The 16,254-nt window shown below is 40.5% G+C and overlaps 1 protein-coding gene across 8 annotated transcripts in view; it reads left to right on the forward strand.

Moving 5' to 3' along the window:
• Positions 1-16,254, forward strand: part of ANO10 (anoctamin 10) — a 211,776-nt gene that overhangs the window by 19,500 nt on the left and 176,022 nt on the right. For all 8 annotated transcript variants that reach the window (XM_070575699.1, XM_070575697.1, XM_070575703.1 and 5 more), the window contains exons 5-8: positions 8,152-8,271; positions 10,431-11,000; positions 12,471-12,526; positions 15,071-15,145. In XM_070575699.1, coding sequence (XP_070431800.1) covers positions 8,152-8,271; positions 10,431-11,000; positions 12,471-12,526; positions 15,071-15,145 — 821 coding nt within the window. The remainder of the gene's footprint in view (positions 1-8,151; positions 8,272-10,430; positions 11,001-12,470; positions 12,527-15,070; positions 15,146-16,254) is intronic.

Here is a 16,254-nt window from a genome sequence, read left to right on the forward strand (position 1 = left end):
CTTTGTCAGGAGATTTTTGGTTGCTGTTTCAATCTCTTTACTAATTATGGGTCTATTCATATTTTCTATGTCTTCTTGATTTGTCTTGGTAGGTTTTGTGTTTTTATGAATTTGTCCATTTCATCTAGGTTATCCAATTTGTTGGTGTACAATTGTTTATGGTAATCTTTTATAACCATTTTATTTACGCAGAATTAGTAGTAATGTCCCTCTTTGCATTTCTGATCTTAATAATTTGTCTTCTCTCTTTTTTCTTAGTTCATCTATGTAAAGATTTGTCAATTTTGTTCATCTTTTGAAAGAACCAACTTTTGGTTTCTTTAATTTTCTCTATTGTCTTTCGGTTCTCTATTTTGTTTATCTCTTCTCTAATCTTTATTATTTCTTTCATTATGCTAGCTTTGGATTTAGTTTGTTCTTCTTTTTCTAGTTCCTTAATTGTAAAGTTAGGTTGTTCTTTTGAGGTCTTTTTTGTTTTTCAATATAAGCATTTATAGCTATGAATTTCCCTCTTAGCACTGCTTTCTCTGTGTCCCCTAAGTTTTGGTATGTTGTGTTTTTGTTTTCATTCATCTCTAAGTATTTTCTAATTTCCCCTGTGATTTCTTCTTTGATTCATTGTTTTTTAAAGATTGTATTGTTAATTTCCACACATTTATGAATTTTCCAGTTTTCCTTGTGTTATTGATGTTTAACTTCATCCTGTTGTGGTCAGAGGATACTTTTTATGATTCATATATTTTTAAATCTTTTGAGACTTGTGTCCTAACATATGATCTATCCTGGCAAATGTCCTATGTGCACCTGAGAAGAATGTGTTTTTGGTTCTCTATTGTCTAACTTAGATGTAAACTGGACTTTTAGTCTCCTCTGTCTGTGCATTATGCTGTAGACATATGGATGTTTTTACGTGCTCTACTTGTTGATCTGTATGGCTTTTAGGAGCTGTCAAGAAATTTGAATGTAGTATTCATTGTTCTTGTTTGTCAACATTTCCAGTTATCTGTTTATGTCTTTTTTTTTTTGAGGAAGATTAGCCCTGAGCTAACTACTGCCAATCCTCCTCCTTTTGCTGAGGAAGACTGGCCCTGAGCTAACATCGGTGCCCATCTTCCTCTACTTTCTATGTGGGACACCTACCACAGCATGGCTTGCCAAGCAGTGCCATGTCTGCACCCAGGATCCGAACTGGCGAACCCCGGGCCGCCGAGAAGCAGAATGTGCGAACTTAACTGCTGCGCCACCAGGCCAGCCCCTGTTTATGTCTTGATGTTGATTATTTTGTAGCAGTTTTTTTTGTTAGACATATGTTCTTTCAATATATAGATTAAAGATTACTATGAGCTCAGAAGAATTTTCTTCAGTTACCTGTTAAGAGTTATTTGATTATATTTGCCCTATTCTCGTCTTTAGGTATGCCAATTATTTATATGTGGCCTCTTACATATTCTCTGAAATGTTTTTAAGTTTCTATGTAATTTTCTTAGGCTTGCCTACCATTTTCCTGACTATGTTTTCAGTCTTTCCTTTTTGGGTAGCTTTTTTTTTTTTTCCGAGGAAGACTAGCCCTAAGCTAACATCTGCCAATCCTCCTCTTTTTGCTGAGGAAGACTGGCCCTGAGCTAACATCCGTGCCCATCTTCCTCTACTTTATACGTGGGACACCTACCACAGCGTGGCTTGCCACGTGGTGCCATGTCCGCACCCAGGATCCAAACCAGCGAACCCCATGCTGCCGAAGCGGAATGTGCAAACTTAACCACTGCACCACTGGGCCGGCCCCTTGGTAGCTTTTATTATGACTTTGTATCTATAATAGTTTTTTCTCTTATATTGCTTTTCCGAGCTCTCACCTTCACCTGTCATAGCTCTTCTTCAAGTTTTAATTTCAGAGATGTGGCTTGCTTTAATTTCTTTAACTTCATGAAGAATTCCAGTTTTTCATTGCTTGATGCCGTAATTTGCTGCTGTTTCTCTGCCTTTCGTTTATGGGCTTTTTCCTTTGTAGCATTTTGCATAATTTTATGCCAGTTTCTTTGTAGATATTACTTATTTTTTAATGAAGCCCTATTTTTTTCAGACTGGCTGTTTTTGGAAGGAAGTGTGTGTGTTGGAGAGAGGAGATGTTGGAGGCCTCTAGTAGACAATCGTGGTAGCCAGAAGCTTGGATTTTGCCTGGCAGTGAGCTCTCCTTGAGTCATCTTAGGTCCCGCAGAGAACCTGCTCGGAGCCCGGTTCTTGCAGTTTTTGCTGGGTTTGGCTTTTAGGTCTGTCTTTGGCCAAGGAAGACCCACAGCTCCACAACTACTTGCCCTCCATCCCTGGGTTCTAGCAGGCAGCTCTTTCTTCCAAGATGGTGGACTGCACTTCCCATCCCTTCAGCCTCCTCTCTCTTGTCTGGCTGTGGTGCCAGGCAGGGAGCAGACATGCTTCAGGGGTCTGCTGTGTATCCTCTTTTGCCTGAATTCTGGGCAAGGGGACAGTGGTTTCTCACCCCTCACTGTCCAGGGGAACCCTACCCCCTGCCTACTTGGCCCAGGATCGCAGAGGAATGAGTGCTTTTAGCTTAGCCTGGGCTGATTTTTAACACCTCTTTTCATAGTTTGTGATTTGGATTTATAGTTTGTTTTTCCTTACTTTCATCAAAGATAGGGGGTTCTTTTTATGTTTCTTGTTCCCTTTGTTGTTTTAGATTTGATGTCATGAACAAGAACGGGCAGAGGTGTCTTTCTGCCACTTTTTGTTACCAGGAGTTCCACATTCTGTATTTGAGCATATTGGAACCATTCCAAAGTTTTACATCTTTCTTAATCTCTTAGTGAGAAGGCTTGTTTTCAGACACAGCTGTATAACACATCAAATAAAATACAAAGCAGACTGAGGCACTGTCCCGGTTGTCAATATAAGCATCCTTTTCTTCCTGGTCATCCATGTTAATCAGAACATCATGTGGAAATCACTGCTTCCACCTATTAGTTTCTACACAGGTCCATCCTATGGTGTGGCCGGGACAAAGAGTGAGCGTGTGCTTTCACCATTGGAATTCTGGAGCAGCAGGGTTCCAAATGCTCCCAGTTGCTTCAAAGAGAGAAATTTTCAACTGAAGGAAAACCTTGAAGGAAATATGTAAATAGATTTCTCTTGGGTGTGTAGTAGCCAGGCTGGTGTCCTGAACCCATAATAGAAATAACTTTCCTGCTGGCAGGATGAGGCATTTGTAAACAAGGATCTTCGCTCCCTTCTGTCCCTCTCTCTTTCTTTCTTTTTTTGCAATAAATATGAGAACGATAAAATCATCTCAATCATGGTCAGTTGAAGTTTTTTTATACCTTCTGAGATTAGAATCATAGTTAAGTTGTCAAGGATGGATTTTAAAATTCTGCGTTATTCTCTTCCTTTATGTCTTTGAAGATGTGATCCCTAAAATGCTGTGTTTGTATTGTAGTATTTGGTTGAAGACCAAATAGTATATGCATAATTATAAACTGTGAACTATTTTCAGGGTGCAAATTTTGGAACTAATAAAACTTCGAGTAACTTAAAATCCTAGATTTTCGTGAAGTTAATCCATAGACGTAAGTAGAAAGGCCTTTAAGTTTCGCGGGAGCCGCTCCCTGGAGCAGCCTCTTCTCTGACGCTGGTTGGAGGAGAGAGCAATCTGCTGGTTGTGATCCCCGTCAGCGCTGGGGGAGCTGGCCAGGGCTTTCGTGAGAAACACTCTCCATTATCCTGGGTTTAGTTTTATTTTACATGCAATGATTATAATCTTGTTTGCTATCACGTGTTTTGATAGAAAGCTTTCATTAAGTAGATGGCAACTTGTGTCCTGTAAATGTCATCTGAGGCAGTTGGTGGTGCTGTGAGCCCTGCACTTTAGGGCTCTCTGTCATTCCATCAAACAGCAGACAAGGGGGAGAACTAGAAACTGGCTGTCTGTGTCTCAGCCGTCAGTGTGCATCTTGTTGGGCATCCCAGTTCTAGTTTTCTGTGTGAGCTAAGGTCTCTTCATGCTCTCAGCCTCTGCCTTCTCCTGTTGACTCCTGATAGTCAGGAGTCATGCAAATAACCTAATGCAAGATTTTCTTTAGAAAGAGGAGTTAAGGGAGCCAAGAATGTCTTATGTATTAACTGTATCCTAAGGAATGTTATTTAGTTTAAGTTAAAGCTCTGTCTCAAAATGCCTATCAGATGATTATCATGCTTTAGTTGACGGGATATGGCACATCTCATATTTTGTCTTTAATATATATTGTTATTCTTTTAGGACATTATGGTAACTATTTCAGAATATCTTCTATATACAAATGGACTTATTAGGGTGGTCAGATACAATCTGTCTTCTAAAATTATTAATCAACCTTATAAAAATAATAGAGTAGATTTCAAGTAAATATCATGTAGCAGGCATGTACATAACAAGATTAAGCTATTGATATATATATATATATATCTTTCTGGGTACAGCAGCATATTTATGTATATACATATACATCCTGTGTTTTGCCACATACATATTTGCAGGGTTTTTTTTTTTGAGGAAGATTATCCCTGAGCTAACATCTGCCTCCAATCCTCCTCTTTTTGCTGAGGAAGGCTGGCCCTGAGCTAACATCCGTGCCCATGTTCCTCCACTTTGTACATGGGATGCCTACCACAGCATGGCTTGCTGAGCGGTGCCATGTCCGCCCCCGGGATCCTAACCGGTGAACCCTGGGCCGCTGAAGCAGAACATGTGCACTTAACCGCTGCGCCACCAGGCCAGCCCCTGCAGTTTTTATATTAAGCAGGGATGAAAACAATACAGGAATATAAAAATGTATTTTGAAAACACGGGTATCCCTGAGAAGCAGTTTTTTTTCATTATTAAGACAGTGTTATGTTCACACCTGAGTGCCAGAGTCAGGTGGGGCCTGGGAGGGGCCACTGGATTTCAGCAGCAGCTGTGGCAGGATGGGGAGCCCTGTGTCTATTGTGCAAAGGCTGCACTGGCCTTTGCTCCCTGTTGGTGTTCTGTGTGCTCATCACCCCTTTGCTGCATTGGTGGCAGCATAACCTGCTCCTCTCTGTTGCACAGAGATACTGTAAGGAGTTATGAGAGAGATTTTTGTTTTTACCTTTAAAGTAAACACATCACGTTAACCAAAAACAGAGGCAGTACTATGTTGGTATTGTTATGCACTATTTAATTTAGAAGGTCCTACTATAAGCCAGGTTACTTATAGTCTCCCCTAGATTTTGGTTTGTTTAGCTAATTGTTAAGTGGCTGTAATAGTAATAACCCTAGTGCTTGACAACAGATCATTGAGCATTCTTGAAGGAAGGAATCTTGGTTTTGAAGTTCTTCCTTTCTTTAAATAGGCCTGCACAGCATCGTATTTTCCTTTGAAGGTAAGGCTCATGTTAATTACACTTTTAGCTGACATGAGAAAGTTGAAGGATTAAAAAAACCCCTCTATTTTTAGAAGCTGAAACCAGAACCATACTTTTGGCATTGATGGCGAAGTGAAGCCCAGTAATTTAGGACCTGCAGCTTTGCAGTCTCCGAGTCCCTCAGTTCACAGTCCTATATTTAGAAGTGTACAGGCTGGGTTTTATGCCTGCCTGGAAAGCCTCCTATAGTAGAATGAAGCCATTTTTTAAAAAAGAGCTTTAGAAATAGTAAAATAATAATTTAGATGCTGTAAGTCAGCTCAAAGTTAAAAAAACTTGATATAGTCATTGAAAAGGAGAGTAATGGAAGAAAGAATAAAGTGCAGTGTGCGTGCCCAAGTGCAAGATAAGAATCACAAGAGTTGTGGGTGATCGCCTTTCATGCATGTTAGCTGAAGAAGAATCCCCCGAAACGCTTTAGAGTAAAAATATTAAAAGATGGATTTGATAGCACCAGAGGCTGTTATAACTTAAGCCATCTACCTTTTTAGCCTAGTTACTGATATTTTGAGTGTATACGTTTTTCAATCATTAAGAAGGAGGATTTCATCACAACCCTAGCTTTTTAAGACTTTTTTCCTCTGTCTAACTTAGGTATGAGATATAATCATAAGAAGAACCATCTGTTAAGAATCTTTTTGGGCTGACCCTGGGGCTGAGTGGTTGTTAGTGTGCACCGCTTCAGTGGCCCAGGGTTTTACCAGTTTGGATCCTGGGCGCGGACATGATACTGCTCATCAGGCCATGCTGAGGCGGCATCCCACATGCCACAGCTGGAAGGACCTACAGCTAGAATTTACAACTATGTACTGGGGGGCTTTGGGGAGAAGAAATAAAACATAAAAAAGATTGGCAGCAGATGTTAGCTCAAGTGTCAATCTTTAAAAAAAAAATCTTTTTTCCAGACCTAGACTTTTTCCTATTGTTAGTATCAGTTATCTCCTCTTTATTATCCTTTTCTCATTTCTAAGAAGTTAGGTCTACTTTTAAATTACTCTGAAGATTTTGTAATAGGGCATTTGTTCTGAGAATACCATCTCTCTTTGTTATATGTAGTATTTCTACACTGAAAACGTCAATCATGCTTCTCTTCCACGCTGCAGACATTAGTTTGCCTTCCCCAGTGAAGGGCCTGTTGCCTGATAGGCTCATCATCTGTCTTTGGTGACAAGGTAGATGGGAGATAAGAGAGGCAACCCTTAGAAGAGATGAGCTGATAAACCTTAAAGTCTCGAAGCTTATCAGTGTATGAAAACAGCAAAGCATCCTTTCTTGATGCAAATTCAGTCTTATAAGCAGCCATATTCTTTAGTAAGAGACTATTCTAGGAACTCTTGTGGGAAGTACTCCTCTCTCCAAATAGGGCACAAGGCATTGCTTTTGGGTTCTCCATGTCTACTGAACACACTACGTCTTCAAGACCTGAAGATCCTCCCACCCCGTGAGTCACTCTAAGTAACTGTGGATGAGAGAATGCCCCGTTCTCGTTTATTATTACCAGAGGATATTGTCTGTGGTTAATTTCATTTCTCTCTTAGATACGTGCATGAATGTTAAAATCACGCTAGTCCAATGACTGCTGAAAGTACAAAGTCTTTATTTGATTTTGCTATTTGCTGTTTGTGAATGTAAGCCGTTGTTACCAAATTTGAGAAGACGAGAATGATTTTGAAAATATTCGGTGTCAACAAGAGTAAAAGGAACTAAATATTCTGTTGCATTCAATGTAGTGGGAGGACAGATTGGTAAGATTTTTCTAGGGGCAGGTTTGTAATATGTGTCCAGATTTAAAAGTACAGGCTCTTGGACCTCACAATTCTACTTCTAAGTGTATATAATGAGGAAATACTAGACAGGTAAGAAAAGGTATATGTGTAAGAATTTTAACATTATTTATAATAGCAAAAAAGGAAACAAGTATTTTTTAATAGGATTAAATTATAGCACTTTATACAAGGAAATATTATGATACTGGTAAAAAGGATGTTTCATGTTCTATTTATATTGGCATTGAAAAATACTCATTATATACAACCACATGAGAAAAGATTATAGAACAATGTTTATAGAATGATCCCATTTTTGTTTTTTGTTTTTTTTTTTTTTTAAATTTTCTGGGATTATAGGCTTTTTTTTTTTAAAGATTTTATTATTTCCTTTTTCTCCCCAAAGCCCCCCGGTACATAGTTGTATATTCTTCGTTGTGGGTTCCTCTAGTTGTGGCATGTGGGACGCTGCCTCAGCGTGGTCTGATGAGCAGTGCCATGTCCGCACCCAGGATTCGAACCAACGAAACACTGGGCTGCCTGCAGCGGAGTGCGCCAACTTAACCACTTGGCCACGGGGCCAGCCCCCCATTTTTGTTTTTAAAATATGTATTTATGGATGTATATTAAGAAGTCTGGTTTTACACTAAATTGCTATTTGCAGTGGTTATCTTTTGTGGGAGGGAGAGAATAACTGGGGCCTCTACAATTCTAACATGTACATTTCTGTATGGTTTAAAATTTTACGTCAACTTGTATTGCTTTCATAGTCAAAGAAAATAGTAAAGATACTTACATTCTGAAGAACAAAAGCATACCCCCCTTTGGAGTAGGCGGTCCAGCACTGGTCTTTGTGTAGCACTCCTCTCTTACTGGAGTGTCTTTATAGCAATGAAGCATGTCACGAGCAATCTGAAAGCCATTTTATGCAGTTTGGCACATTTTCCCTCTGCAGTGAGAAGATTGCTCACGTCTGGCATCATAATTCAGGTGTTCCCGCTGCATGATAATGAAGCCCTGAAGAAGCTTGAGGACAGCTGGTATACTCGGTTCACTCTGAAGTATCAGCCTGTAGGTATGTGTCGATACCTGTCCCCTTAGAGAGGAGGGAGACCCACTGATGAGCAGCCAGGGGTCAGCAGTGGCGTTAATCCCTCTTGGGTAGATACTTAACGCTCTGCTGGGAGGGCTCACCAGCTAGGTGTGGGGAAGAATTTGGGAGGGGGGTATGATGGGTTACCTGACCTGTTTGTTTATTTTATTTCTAATACCCTTTCAGCTGAACTCAATTATAGGCTTTCACTAAATTTCACCAACACAGGCAATTCAGAATGGCCTTCATGAGAGTGTATCAGAGTAGGAGTAGAATAAATTTTATAAGAATTTAGTTTGTGAATATTTTGTATTGAAAATTTCTGTTTCTTTAGTGCTAATGGTTTGGCGTGGGCCAATCTGTGCCCATTCTTAGGGGCAGACTAGCAGGCCTAAGCATCTTTTGAGGTAGTTTATAAGTATCTTGGTGTGTATTACTGGATCTATCCATTTTCTCTGAATACAGTTACAAGAATAACCGTTAATTTATTTGGTATGTGTTGAACATTATTTTGTGTAAACTTATGTCAATATGAATATTTAAATTTTTTGGTTTAGTTATGTTTTTTAAGCATAAGGATTATATTTAAGCTGGTAGATTTCACATAAGCATTACTATCAGTTTTTCTTTGAAGGACATTCCTCTTTTGACTTTGTTTAAAGGAATCCCTCTAAAATAATTTCTTTCTAATTTCCATTTCTGAAAACCACTGTTATAGTATTGTAACAATGAATAAAAATTGTTTTTAAGATCAAATTTTCAAATTTCATTTTGAATATTTTCTTATATTCTTTGAAAGGAAAAGTTTTGTTTTTGATAGTTCCAGGTGATACAATGGCCATTTTATGTTCCATTTATGACATTTTTTCACATTGTTTGGCCTTTAGGTGGCAGTAAATTTAAATATTGCCTCCACGACTTGTGACAATATCCAGTAGCTACTTCTTAGAAAGTGAGGGGGGCATGTGAGTTGATGGTGAGTGCTGAGCAGGGTTGTGGTAGTGGGTTTGAGGCCTCTGGGAATGCTGGGACCCGTGATGGTAGCTGGGGCACTGGCAAATTTTGAACTTCCCCTTGAGATCGAAAGAGGGAGGTGGTCTGACTTGGAGCCTGGAACCATGAGCACTCTTTTTTTTTTTTTCGCTTGGGTATCCTTTAACCTGATTCAGATTCAAGGTGACTTCATCATACCCACTGTTTTAATGTGCTACTGGGTTAGCTGGAAGAATTAAGGATAGGGAAAATAGCTTATTCCTGTTGACTAAGCCATCTGCATAGACCTATCTGACACGTTATTTTAAAGAAAAATGTTTAACTCCATGTAATTAACCAAGAAATAATAACTCTAACTACTGTACCTCCCCTACCCACTGCCTCACACCCTGGTCCCCGTGCAGGATGCTTTTACCACCCAGGTAGATGTGGCTGGTGAAGAATGCAGTGTTCATGACCTTTCTAGGGTTAGTTAGCTTGTGTCAAGTTCACAGACTATTTGCAGTGATGTTCTTTGGCCCTTCTTCTGCCAAGTCCTTATAGGAAGGTATAGATAAATGTGTTCCATGGCTGTTTTAGAAGTTAATGTGTAGAATATTGTTTTGTGCTTTTGAATAAATTTTCTTCAATGTATTGAAAAATTTGCCATGACACATTGATGAAAATTTATATCTTTGGGTAGGGGGAGCAGGATACTATGGATGGGGAGACTTCTTTGAAAAGAACAGTGGGAGAAAAGTGAGGAGCTTAAATTAAACCCCCAAATTAAAATGGTTCATTGGCCATGGCTGAATTTGAACTAAGACCTTGGAGACTTGGGACAAGCTCCAAGGTGAGTTTTCCTTTGGGAAGAAGGCATCCACCAGATGAGGAAGTAAAGAGGAAACAGACCTAGTGTGCCTGGCAGGGTAGCCCTAGCAGCTGTGGCCTGGTCCCTAAGCTAGGGAAAGTGTCAGGCTTGCTGTGCAGACGAGTGAGGTCTTTGTCCTGCATGGAGGATAGATTTACTGTCATACTCTGATTGGAACATGAGGGTCTTAATGATCTCCACTTAACTGAAAAAATGAATAAGCTGACTTGAAATGAGAAAAAAGAGGAAAGTCTTGGGTAGTCTGTACTCAAGGTCTTTTTTTTCCCTTTCATTGTAGACAGTATTCGTGGCTACTTTGGGGAAACAATCGCTCTTTACTTTGGATTTTTGGAATACTTCACTTTTGCCTTAATCCCCATGGCGGTCATTGGATTACCTTACTACATGTTTGTGTGGGAAGACTATGACAAGTACGTGATCTTCGCCTCCTTCAACCTGATCTGGTCCACAGTGATCCTGGAAGTGTGGAAGCGTGGCTGTGCCAATATGACCTACAGGTGGGGGACACTGGTCATGAAGAGACAGTTTGAGGAGCCCCGGCCAGGATTTCACGGGGTCCTGGGTATCAATTCCGTCACTGGCAGGGAGGAGCCTCTCTACCCCAGCTACAAGAGACAGCTGCGCATTTACCTGGTCTCTCTGCCGTTTGTGTGCCTCTGTCTCTATTTCTCTCTGTATGTCATGATGATCTACTTCGACATGGAGGCCTGGGCCTTGGAGCTACACGAGGATAGTGGGTCCGAGTGGACCAGTGTCTTGTTGTATGTGCCCAGCATCATCTATGCCATTGTGATTGAGATCATGAACCGTCTCTATCGATACGCTGCTGAGTTTTTAACTTCATGGGGTAAGACTTGATGCTTTGTATTTACGTCTTCTTTCCTATAAGAAATACTGCTTAGATCATAGGATTCCTATAACTGCTACCTTGCAAAGAAGCTAGATGTTGCTCTGGGCTCATTATAGAGACATAAGGAAAAGTTCATTGGCTTCGTGAGCTCTGATGATCTCTACATCGTGGTTATCACAGCTCTCGTTTATTGAGTGTTAGTTACTATGTTCTAGGTGCTCTGCTAAGCACTTTATCCATAGTATCTCATTTTCACCTCCTCAGGACACCATGAAATAGAAGTTATTTCACCATTTTATGGATGAAGATACTGAGAGTTAACAAGATTCAGACAGAAAATCATAGAGCCAAGCTAATCCAGACCTCTATTCAAAACCTGTGCTCCTAATACTATAATATAGTGTTTTATGCTGAGGGTAAAATAGATTGAAGTATCTTCATGATACTCTGACCGAATGAACTGTCTAGTATTTGAAAACCAATTGTCTAGTTGTGTGGGGCACTGAGGACTGTCAATGAACTCAGCGAAGGCAGGTGTTCTTGTATGTATCTGCGGTAAAAGAGGAAGTTGGTTACAGTTTAAAAAGGTCTTGGTAGGCCATTCACTCTTTGTGTATGTATTCAAACAAATAAATATGCTCTGTTATTCCCAAGGAAGAAGTCTGGGCCTTAACTTTTTGGACCATAAAGATATTTTAAGTTATTTTTGTTAGTCATATAACAACACAGCTCCTCTATTGAGTGCTTTCCTTGTGCTGACACTGGGCTGAGGTTTTGTACTATTTCTGATGCTGACAGTGACCCTGAGAGGAGGGTGGTGGCACCCCTGTTTTGTAGGGGAGGAGGCTGAGTGTCAGCAGGTTAAGTGACTTGCCCAAGGTCAGACGGCGGCTGAGTAGCTGAGCTGGGCTTCAAATCCGGGTCAGGCTAACACTGATTCCCTGTGCAAGATCCTACTGCTCTTCAGAATCTTCGTTTCTGTCCTTTTGCCCTGCTGTCTTGGGATGTACACGGTGCTTCCTTTCCTAACTGTGGATGGAAATTTGAGTTTCCTTTTAAGTTAATCCTTGTAAGCCACATCCCAGAAAACTTTATTTGCTGCCCTGTTCTTTAGAGGTTGCTATCGGTTCTACCGTCACCACTTATTCAGGGTCTTTTCCTGGGTGGCTGTCTCTGGGATCGTTTGCCATCCCTTGCTACATTTCGTTGTTGTAGTAATATTTGAAAAATAATTTCAGACCACAGTGCTATTGCACTGCCATGAAAAATGTGTCCTAAATTTAGTTTCTTCCTTGTTTGATGTTCTCGGTGGTAAGCAGTCGTGACTCACAGCCTGGCACGTTTGCTGACCGAGGCGCTGTTATTGGCCATCTCTGCCCTCAGCACAGGTCTCACTTTCCCTCATGACAGTGCTCCCATATTGCTGTCTTACCTGAGGGAAATCACCTCTCCTTTTTACTATTTTAGAGAATCACAGATTGGAATCTGCCTACCAGAATCACCTAGTCCTGAAAGTTTTAGTGGTAAGTAGAGTTTTTGTATACAAATCCATTTTAATAATGAAACTAATGCATACTGTGTAATATTTAGGAAGGTAAATAGGAAGACTTGCTTCTAATTTAAGATGTCAGATAGTTAATATACTTTGTACACGTAGGCAAGGATTGATTAATAAGTGTGTTTACATATACGTTCAATAGTCTTATTACAAATGTGCACATGGTGTAAGACTTCAAATATAGAATTTAGTATTATAGCCAATTTCCAGTTATTTAAAAACTAATTGACCACTTCACAGACATGTTCCTGTTATTTCCCTTTTGGTGACTTCTTTGAATGTTTCACTACTCAACAATCCTTCCCATTACCACAATCTATTTAGTGATGGAACATTCAATTATTATTTTTAAAAATTTTGTCAAAGAAATTCCCAAAGGCGAAGAGGTTCCCAGCATGTTTTGATGGGTGGGAAGAAAGAGGTGGAGAGAAGGCATTGTGTGACATGCTTGCTGTTCGTGTGAAAGCTCACACGTTATGCCTCTTCTCACCATTATTATAAATGACAGGTGTCAGCTTGAAAGTGCCTTGTTTATCAGGAGATTACCTCAGCCCTCTGTAATATAGCTGAGAATCAAGGAAGGGACCTAAGGAGTCCTCTGAACACCTGCAATCTATATAATGTTATAAATCAATCTTCCTCAATAAAAATAGATAAATAAATAAAAATTTTACAAAAAGAGTCCTCTGCACTAGCAATTGGAATTGAGTTAGCATAGTCCGTATACTTTACTCCCGAGAGAGGGATCTAGGCCCTCACTTGGAAAGGAGCCTTCGTTCTAGCTGTGGAAATCATTCAGAGAAGCTTATTTACTGGTTTTTCAGTCCTTAAATTATCAAAAACCACCACTAGGAAGTGATTAAGTTTCTGGAAGTAGGTAAATTTATAGAGGCAAGAGCAGAGAAGGAACTAGAATACCTGTTGTAAATAGATAACAAGAATTCAACACTTCCAGCAATTTGGACATTAGAAAAGGGGCAAGTGACCATTCATATTGGAAAAGGCTCTGAAGGCCTCATTCTAGCACCGGGAAATGTTTGCTATTCAAATACTGGTGCTGAATCAGCAAGGAAGTTACGTTCTGTGTTCTCTGTGTAAGAAAGCGGGAGTTCATGTAATGCATTAAAAAGTTCGTTCAAGATTATAATCTGGAGCTTTTGCCCATGAATTGGAACACTCCATTTGTCTGAAAGAATTCTGTTGTTTGTGAGTTGTTCTCTGATAGTACGAGGTGTGATGTAGGTGACGGCCTTGTGAAAAGACCCCTAGAGTAGACTCTGCCCGGCCTCCAGTTGTGCTTCCTAGGGCTCTCCCTCTCTTTTTAATGTTGTGGGGAGAGCCTTTCTCAGCCCTCCTGTGCTTTTGCTTTTCAGTTCTGCTCTAACTTGGCACCCCTCCCCTACGCTCTGGCTGTACTCATCTTACTGCACTGTCTCTCTAACACCTCCCCATTCCCTCACTCGTTCAGTGCTCACTCTGAACACAGAGCAGTCTTTCGTCTCAGAAGTGATGCTGCTGGGCAGGAAGTAGCCAGCATGGGGCTGGGAGGCAGAAAGGAAAGACATTAGTGCAGGGGGTAGCGGCAGGTTCCTGACCAGGGGAGCCACTTGAAGGAATGGCGCTTGTTGTGGTGGGATCCCCACCCCTGAACCGTGTGTCTAGGCAGGGCAGAGGAGTCTCAGGTCCCTGGTGACAAAGATGCTTCCCAGGCCTGGCTCGTTTTTCTGGCTGGTCTCTCTTGCTCATGCCACCCAGCTACCTAGGTATCTCTCTGTGAGGTGGTGGTCCCAGGTCGGTGGGTACAAACAGGTGTCCGGGGCTGGGCTGCTTGTTGTGGGGGGGGGGGGGTCCTAATTCTGGCACTGCCTGGCCATCCTGGTATCTCTCTGTGGGGTGTGGGAGTATCAGGCCCAGGGTGGCAGGAGGGAAGGAGAGCACTTCCCCTGGCAGTTTGTTGTTAGTGGGGCTCCTGATCCGTCTCCCTTGCTGGTTCTGCTGGGCTTGCCTCTTGTCAGGACTCCGGTCTAAGGGGGGTGAACAGGGAATGAGCCTACCTGGCCTTCCTGGGTTGCTAGGTTGGGGGTGGGAAATGCTGGGCTTTGGTCTCTCTCTTTTGGAAGAATGTAGTAGAAACGTAAGATGCTCTGGTGCTGTGTTGTTCCTTCTGTCCTGGGGTGGCAAACAAGTCTGTGTCATCTTATTTGACTGGAAGTCCCTCATTACGTTTTTTTTTTGCTCCCCAAAGCCCCCCAGTACATAGTTGTATATTTTAGTTGTGGGTCGTTCTAGTTGTAACATGTGGGACACCGCCTCAGCATGGCCTGATGAGTGGGGCTAGGTCTGTGCCCAGGATCCGAACTGGTGAACCTTGGGCCACCAAAGTGGAGGGCATGAACTTAACCACTCGGCCACGGGGCCGGCCCCCCTCATTACATTTTTAAATGCTCTATTTATAGTTGTAATAAAGTACTGTGAAGCAATGTTAAATATTGCTACCTTTTTTTGGCAGTTCAACTTTCTGAATTGCTTTGCCTCACTCTTCTACATTGCCTTTGTGCTGAGGGATATGAAGCTTTTGCGTCAGGTGAGTGTCAGCAACAGAAAGGTATTTTAGATATGGTTTCCTGTATTCGGGTAATGTAATTGTCTTCCCACTATTATTTTTACAAATGAAGTTATTAAATTTTGTATATTTCTAAGCCCAATTCTAAATAAAAAAACCATTAACAATTGCACTGTCTGTCTTACTCAACTGAAAAGGAAATAGTTGAAGTGAACCAACTTGCAGATTTAATCATATAGGGCAGTAAAATCAAATATATAGTTCATATCAAAGCTTGTAAAAACAATTCTGACAGCAAAAATGTATGTATTAATTGAACTTTTGTGTGTGTCTCAGGGTGGGGAGTAATTGGTTTAACTTTAAATGTCTTACACATTTCATTTTTAAATTAATAAGTTAAACTTTAGAGACCAGCAGATCCTATGCAGTTCTATATGTTTTCTGAAATGTTTAAGAAAGTCTGACGTATATTTTGTTCTGTTGCCATTTCTGGATCACGTAATAACAGTGAGTAATAAATATGTATAAATTATTGCTTTCTAAATTCTCTTTTTTATTCTTGAGGCAGCCAGCTATCAGTAAGGACCGTTTCTTCCTGGTTTTAATATACTGAGGTTGTTAGTGAGAAGAGTCTCAAAGCTTAGGCTTCTTTATAATTCTCTGAGAGTTTGGAATCATTTTTCAGGAAATTAAAAAGTTTGTATAACAGAGAAAGTTAAAAGATTTTGTAGTTATAGTTCCAACAGCTTGTATCAAAGTAAAATTAAATGCTGTACTCTTAACAGCTATACTATAGTTATACAAAATAGACTAGATATATTGCTATTTTTAAAAAATATCTTCAAAATTATATTTGAGAAAGTTCCAAATAATACTGTTGAAATTGGTAAGTTCATACTTTCTTCAGTGCCACCATTAGTGTATTAGTCGAGGATGATTTCTTATTTCCTGTACTTTAGAGAGTCTCCTTTATTTAACAGGGGACAGGGGAATTGGGGAGGACTGTTTAAAAACTAGAATTTTAAAACCAGCAAAGGCGGTGAGTGATGGGAGCACGGATATCCATCTGGGGAAAGTGGAAATTGACACCCACCTCTGGAAACCACTTGGGAAGCTTTGCCATCCCTAGT

Source organism: Equus przewalskii, chromosome 15, assembly GCF_037783145.1.
Source record: "Equus przewalskii isolate Varuska chromosome 15, EquPr2, whole genome shotgun sequence".
NCBI classification, from domain to species: domain Eukaryota; kingdom Metazoa; phylum Chordata; class Mammalia; order Perissodactyla; family Equidae; genus Equus; species Equus przewalskii.